This window comes from Balaenoptera physalus (assembly GCF_965194825.1).
Source record: "Balaenoptera physalus genome assembly, chromosome: 2".
NCBI lineage: Eukaryota > Metazoa > Chordata > Mammalia > Artiodactyla > Balaenopteridae > Balaenoptera > Balaenoptera physalus.
The window spans coordinates 142,678,138-142,686,062 of NC_138883.1; the positions used below are offsets into that span (position 1 = coordinate 142,678,138).

The 7,925-nt window shown below is 49.8% G+C and overlaps 1 protein-coding gene across 1 annotated transcript; it reads left to right on the forward strand.

Annotated features, from left to right (window-relative positions):
* The first annotated feature begins 2,319 nt into the window (after positions 1–2,319).
* On the forward strand, positions 2,320–3,985 carry HDDC3 (HD domain containing 3). Its single transcript, XM_082448904.1, has 4 exons — positions 2,320–2,495; positions 2,804–2,859; positions 2,967–3,207; positions 3,512–3,985. The coding sequence occupies exons 1-4, from the start codon at positions 2,384–2,386 to the stop codon at positions 3,640–3,642; spliced, it is 540 nt and encodes a 179-aa protein (XP_082305030.1). The 5' UTR covers positions 2,320–2,383; the 3' UTR covers positions 3,643–3,985.
* Positions 3,986–7,925: the final 3,940 nt, after the last annotated feature.

Sequence of the window (7,925 nt, forward strand, 5' to 3'; positions counted from 1 at the left end):
CACCTGAAGACGGGAGAAGGCGGAAGGGCAGAGAGATTGATCTGGTACAAGGCCTCAAATTCAGACCGAGTGCAGCAGGAGCCCCCTGCAGCCTGCAGGTGGCAGCAGTAGGCTTCCTCCGGGGTATCAGAGAGCCGAGGACAGAAGAAACCGGGGTAGCGATGGCCATCAGCATCCCAGGCGGTCTGGCACAAGTGGGGATGGTGCGCCAAAGCTGAAGGGAGGGGCAAGAGGGCTGGAGACAGGCAGGAATGATCTACCCACACCCCACTCCACCCCTTTTGGAGAATAAAAGGGATCAACCATTATCAGAAGGGCAGGCTTCCTTCCTCCCCACAAGCTCCCCAGAGTAGCCTATACCCTGCTAAAAGAGTAGGGTACTGGAGGGGGGTGCTGCGCAGAGGAGAGTGCTGTACCTGAGAGAGAGGTCGGCTGGGCAAGCGTCATCCAGCTGAAGAGCAGCAGTAGCCCCACAGACAGGCCTGTCAGCAAAGGGCCTGGCCTCCTCTGGAAGCCCATGAGAGGTCACCTCCACCTCAGCCCTGGTCCTAGAAATCCCAACATCTCTATTTCTAAGCCATGGCTGCAGGCAGTAAGGAAATAAAATCAAAGCCCCAAAGCACCATTAATACAAACCTGAAGCTTCTCTGTCACAGACCTCTAGAGAGAAATGAAAGTGACTGAGTTTCTATCTTCTATTGGAAAATGGGAGGATTGTAGCTCCAAGCTGCCTAAGGTTCTCTGAGCTGAAGGGGAGAAGGCTCAGAAGGCTAGAAGACCGAATGAGGAATGAGAGAGAAGTTGAGCCACTAGCCTGAAGAACAGACAAGCATTAAGAACCAAATATGTTTCTCTCTATACACTCTCAACTTTCAGGCTGCCATGGAAGCCATGGGAATTCTGATTGTTCCACTTCAGGCCCCAGAGACCTCAGTTCCAGCGTTTGGAGCTTCCCTCTCTAACTTCTGCATCATGGCAACCACCAAGACTAGCTGAAAAGCAAGGGTGAGTGCTCTCATTAACTTTTCCCCTGCGCCCTCATTGACCCCAGCTACCAACCAAAGTATAAGAGCTACCAATCTGACTGGAGTATACTTAGCAACCAGCCAACCCCATTTCACAAGAAAAGCTCTTACAGGGTCTCCAGGTCTCTCTTACCAAACCTCATACTTCATAGATGCTGTCTGCTGAGACAGGGAATTTCTCGAGAAGGCCAGAGGCCACCAGCCAGCAGTGTTGTGTTGTTCCAGTGTCTACTGAGGCCTAACAACGTCATGCTCCCAGAACAGCAGTGACACCAGTCATAAGGGGCCCACAGCAGTGCCTGGGGACTGAAGCAGGAACCCTCACGGCACAAGAAAGAAATGCAGACTTTGTTCCCAGCGCCTGACAGCAAAGAAGACAGTTCCTGCAGAAACAACACTGCTGCCTGGGAGCCTAAGTCTGAAACAGTTAGGGAGGGCTCCCAGTGCAGGCTCCAATTTCCAGAAGGTTAAGCACTAGGGTCTTCTGGGCCCAAAGGTGAGGCTCCCATGCCCATAGCAACCGGGCCATTCTTGCAGGGAGAACAATTTTTATAAATTTATTTATTTTATTTTATTTTTGGCTGCGTTGGATCTTCGTTGCTGCGCGCAGGCTTTCTTTATTTGCGGCTAGCGGGGGCTACTCTTTGTTGCGGTGCATGGGCTTCTCATTGCGGTGGCTTCTCTTGTTCCGGAGCACGGGCTCTAGGCGTGCAGGCTCAGTACTTGTAGCACGCGGGCTCAGTAGTTGTGGCTCGCAGACTCTAGAGTGCAGGCTCAGTGGTTGTGGCACATGGGCTTAGTTGCTCCGCGGCATGTGGGATCTTCCTGGACCAGGGCTCGAACCCATGTCCCCTGCATTGGCAGGAAGATTCTTAACCACTGCGGCCACCAGGGAAGCTCAAGAACTATTTTTAGAGCACTTTGAGAATTTTCAGAGCATTGACAGCTTGAAAATTGTTTTGTCACGGCGGGAGAGGGCCCTCCTGGGAGAGGCTGTCTCTGGTCCAGAGGCTAGGTGAATTGCCCTTCCTCCAAGTTGCCAGTCCCCTGTGCCTTCCTGCCCTGGACACACTGAGAGGCTGCTGGCTTATGTCTTGTCTGTTTTCCTCCTTCCCCCAGGATGTGGGTTCCCAGAGCCAGGCCATATTCTTCTTGCACCCTCAGCAAAGCCCACTTAACCAGGGGCTGCGATATTGAGGGCAGCTTCCCACACCCAGTGCCCTCACATCAGCCCCAGAGAAACTCTTCTGGGCCAGACTCCACAATCCCCGGGCCTCCGCGGCGCTAGGGGGCGCTGTGGACGCTCGGTCCACGCTCCCCGGGCTTCTGGGATCGAAGTCGCCCGCCCCACTCACGCGATGGGCTCCGAGGCGGCCCAGCTGTTGGAGGCTGCTGACTTCGCGGCTCGCAAGCACCAATGGCAGCGGCGGAAGGACCCCGAAGGGACCCCCTACATCAATCACCCTATCGGTGGGCGCGCCGCCGGGGGAGCAACGGCTGTAGCATCTAGGGGGTGGGGACCGGGAAGGGAACGCGGAGGGCGTGCACCTCATCGAGCACCTAGTCCGTACCAGGCTTTGTGCCAGGCACTGTTCGTGACTCACCACAACCTGGGGCGGTAGGCATGACTGTTCCCTTTGTACAGTGAACATCCAAAAAAGAGTAAAGGACTTGCCCAAGGTCACCCAGCTAGTGAGGGGCCACATCTGGCTCTACAAAACCCACAACACGCCGCCCTGGGACTCCCTCCTGTCTGACTTCCTGCTTTGCCCCGTCAGGTGTGGCTCGCATCCTGACCCACGAGGCAGGAATCTCTGACATTGTGGTGTTACAGGTAACTTTCCTCCTCTGCTAGGAGGCTGGGGTGCGGGTCAGGGGCCCCATTCAGCTCTGGGTTCCCCTTGGCAGGCGTCACAGGACTGAGTGCGAGCCTGTCCCCAGGCAGCCCTGCTCCATGACACGGTGGAGGACACAGACACCACCCTGGATGAGGTGGAGCTGCACTTTGGGGCACAAGTGCGGCGTCTGGTGGAGGAGGTAACAGATGACAAGACTCTGCCCAAGCTGGAGAGAAAGCGGCTGCAGGTGGAGCAGGCACCCCACAGCAGCCCTGGGGCTAAACTGGTGAAGCTGGCAGACAAGCTGTACAATCTGAGGGACCTGAATCGCTGCACCCCAGAGGGTATGCTCCTCTACCTGCTCTGAGGGAAAGGGGAGGGGTATCCACCTTCTGAAGGCACAGCTTGGTCAGTTCCACTGAAAAAAAGCCCAGGTGTTCTTGTTAATTCCCTAGACTAATCTTAGTAGACTCTGATCTTCTTTCATACACTAGAAATGCAGTAGCTGGGCAAAGGGGAAGTATTCAGAACAAATCCTTCCATCAGGAACTCATCTCACAGCCCTGCACCAAGCCCTCCAGGAAGTGGGCAAAATCCAGTGCCTTCCTGGACGTCAACATGAGCAGTTTTCTGTCCATTCTTATGCAGGATGGTCCGAACACCGAGTCCAGGAATACTTCGAGTGGGCAGCACAGGTGGTGAAGGGGCTTCAGGGGACAAACCAACAGCTGGAAGACGCTCTAAAGCAGCTGTTTAAGGAGCGGGGGCTGACACTCTGAGCAGTACTTGGAGCCATCCAGTGGCACAGACTCCATCCTTGCCCAGGCCAGAGAAGATTCATACTTCAGCCTTTCGGTGCCTCCCGAGCTTCCTCCTGGTTCACTCAGCCCAGATATTAGAGACCAAATACACGTGTCCTTTCTCACTCTGAAGATCTGCCAACTAAGCTGAGCCCCAGATTGTGGGATGATGCGCGCCAGCCATTTCTAATGCATTCACTGCCCTTCTTCAGGCCTTGGGTCTGATTGCATGGTGGGATCTCTGGCCCCTCAGGGACTTGGGCTTATATATAAACGCTAGTTCAAAAGTCATTATGCAAAATAAAACATTTGGATAAAGGTTTGAGTTGCTGCTGCTCCTTCTCCAGCCTCCCCAGTGGGGAACCGATGGGGGGAGGGGGGATACCTGCCCTTCAGTAGGGCAGGGTTCCAATTGTGTGCCCCTGGGACAGATCCCTCAGGTTGAGGGCCTCAACCCCTCGGAGACTGGCTTCCTTATCAGTAAGATAGGTTGTGTAATTATCAGGGTTGGATTATGTGACGTGCCTGACACACAGGTATTCAAAAATTGGTAGGCTTCCTCATTAAGAAAGTTGAATGGGTTGACAGATACATAGGAAAGGAGTGCCAACCTGCTTACTGGCAGCTCTTGCTGAGCACAGGAGAGTCCCCAGAAGCAACATGATAGGGCCAGTGGGGGACTGCGGGTCCCTCAAACCCCGGGTTGCAACGGAAACTTGCCGAGGTTTGCAGCCCACCCCCAGTTTCACCGTCATCACATCTCTGGTTCCTTTGGTTGCTAAGCGACAGGAACTTCCGGGCGCCTGGGGAAGTGGCCTGGGAACTCCACCCTTGGAGCCCGGCGGTAGGCGGGGTCTGGGTGAGGGGGCGGACCTTCTCAAGGTGTCCGCGTGAAGGGATCCCCAAGTGATCGGTTTTTTGGTCGGTGCTGAGCAGCCGAGGCCTATTAGCCCACTTGAAAAGGGTACATCTGTGGGGATGAGGAGGTTGTTAGGTCAAAGGCCACTTCGTGGTCACGAGGTGCTTGATGTTTTTTACAAAACCTTTTCACATGTGTTACCTCACCTGTTCTTTATAATAACCAGATGAGATAGGCAGGGTAGGGATTATTGTTCTCATTTTACTGAGATGAAATATGAAGCTCTCAGAGGTGAGACTTGTTAATGATCAACAAGACCAGAATCCCTCTCTCTTTTTGCCACACTGCTGGGCCTTTTTAACCAGACAAAAATGACCACAATTGAGGTTAGCTCCAACCACGCTGGACATAGTAAAGATCAAGTCTGAAGAGGCTAGTGGATCTGGATTATGAGTCTGGCCTCCCTAGATAACCTGTTTGATCTGAGCCAATATAGTGGATTTTTTTTATTCAATAATTTTTTAAAATAGTCAGAGACTTTTGGAAAAGTGGGAAGTACAGCATAAGTAACTTTTTCCCCTGAACCATTTGAGATTAACTTGCTGACCTGATGGCCTATCACCCCTAAGTACTTTAGTATTTGGACAAAGAAATTCTCCTGTATAAACCAAACTACAACCATCAACATCAGGAAATTAATGTTAATACATTACTACCCTAACTCTCTGATTATACGGGGCTTCACAATTTACTTGTATGCTTAGTTTGGCTTTTGCTGGGCTGGGAATCAAAAGGTTTACTTCCGGCCTAGAATTAGAATGACAACAAAGAGATTCCTGGCCACTCTGAGGATCTGTCCTTAAATGGTCTCCATTTCTCTGGAGCTGCATGGCCTTGTCTTCTGTTCATGGCTGTAGCTGGTCTCTCCATTCTTAGTCAAAGGAGACTTCCTCTTGTTTTGAGTATGACCATGCTTTTACATTTTAAAAAAAATATATTTATTTTGGCTGCTCCAGGTCTTAGTTGCGGCATGCGTGTGGGATCCAGTTCCCCAACCAGGGATCAAACCCAGGCCCCCTGCATTGGGAGCACGGAGTCTTAACCACTGGACCACCAGAGAAGTCCCTTGTTTTTCCATTTTTCATATTTTGTTTAGCATTCTTAGGCATTAGGAGTTGAGGGGGCAGCAGTACAGGTGTGCTTACTCATCTAGTTTGAATGCAAGTCCCCAGGCAGTCTGACAAGAAAACCTGTCTTTCCTCCACTGAGCTTCTCAGGCCTCCACACCCAATGCTGTCTTACATCTTCATCCCTGTCATGTTCCAAATGCCAAGGAGGCCTCATCCCCAACCCCACATAGGCTTCCTGTGCCTAGACTACCTAATTTCAGAGTTCCTTCCTTCCAGGTTTATTCTCAACTAGGGAGGTCTAAGTCAGGAGCCAAAATGGATGGACACTCTTTGCAGCACTTGGTCCTGGCAACTATTATGATCAAATCAGATTTCCCACTGACCCTAAGTAAAACTGAGGTTTGTTGTGAAGGATCTGGTCTCTCATCTATTTTTTTTTCTATGAGAATTGCTCCTTCAAGTGTTTGTACGCATTTTTGTTAGGGAGAAACAAAAATTTAGTTCAGAGGTCTCTTTTGGATGGTTAGCCTCATTCCTACCACCCAGACTACGATTTCCTTTCTCTGTGAGGGCATGAGTGTCATTAGCTAACCACAGTGACAGAGAGTGTGGTAAGCAGGTCAATTTCAGGTAAAGACGCCACTCTCTCCACACAGGTCATACCCATCCCCTAGGCAAGCCAAATCAGAGCACTGTGTGGGCCTGGCCCACCCTGCATGGGGGGACTCAGCTCTTACAGTTTGAGTCTGCCTTTCTCTTCATGGTTCCAGCTGGCCATACAGCCCTCCCTTCTTCATGGAAACAGTATGATTCTATGGATGGAGAGTTGCAGAGAAGAACAGAATTCTATCCATTTCCAGTGGCTGAAGTTGCTTCTGTTACATCCTGGTTCCGTTTTTGTTTTTTTTTTAATGTGTTTTATGTCACTGAAAATTGATTTGTTCAATAACCTGGTATCGATATTGCATACTGGAAAGAACATTTAATTGGCTTTGCCACTGACATAGGTGAGTTCATGTAACCTCTGTGGGTCTCAGTTCCTCATTAGCAAAATGAGAGGGTTGGACTAAATGGCCTCTATGTGCCCTTCTAGAACTAACATCATACATGTTTGTAATTGAAGAGAAATTCCGTACTACTTAACGGAGGATCCTGCATTGAAAGCAGGCCCTCTTGGGGCAAAGGGTGTCTGCCCCCTGAGCTCACTCTTTCCGCCTGAGTTCTCCCTTACTCCTAAGGTCCCTGGTTGATTTTTTTTTTTTAAGAAACACTCAAAAATAGCTTATTAGAAACTGTGTGTCAGATTATCAAATTATATTGACACAATGATTTCTAAGTTCTTTCCAATTCCAGAGTATGGTTTATAGGTTAATTTACTTATATTCTTAACTCCAGGCATTGATCTAAGAAACAGACCAACACTTTAGCCTATGGTCTCTACAAAGGCTGTAGTTTTCTGCAAATCACATTTTATAAACTGAATTACATATACACATGATTTAATTTTTAAACATTTTTGAACTGGAAAGGTGCATTTTTCTACAAAGGGCAAAAGAGATATCTTTTTTCCTACTTGATACCATAAAGGGAAGTCTGTCAGAATGGAGATGGTACAGTTATCAGAGTTCATAAGACAATAATACTTTCAACAAATGGGATCTAAATAACTGTAAAATTGAGTGTCCTTTAAGAAATGGAAGCTGAAAAGTATATTCAAAAAATTTCAGTCAAGCACAAGTAATCCACTTTCCTGAACTGCAAACACTTCCTCAAGTATACATAAGGGATCTGGTTCCGGTTTTGATGTAACCCTCAGAACTGTGAGGCCTCAGGGCCAGAGCCCCGTGGGAAAGGGTTGCTGCTAGCCTTAAAATAGTAGGCCCCTTTCCAAATTACGTGTGCAGAAGACTCACCTGGGAGCTTGTTAAGAATGCAGATTCTTTGGCCCCTCCTCCCAGAGATTGGTCCAATAGGTTCTGCCAAGGAATCTGTCTCTCCTCTCGTGCACTAAGGGAGGGTTTTGGTTTTTGCTCTTGTTACAGGTCGGTCTCTGGGATCCGTGGCTCTGCCGCACAGATGCCCATTTCAGCCTGCGGGCTGAAGGAGGAGCCCCAGTCAGGGCAGGCCAGGAAGCTGGACTTTCAACAAGGAATTCTGGTGATTCTGGACCACACCTTGAGCAATGCTGCCTTATGGAGTTCTAAAAGGCCAGTGTGTAGGAGTAAACATTTCAGTTCCTGGCAGATGAATAACTTCACTGCACATCTAAGACC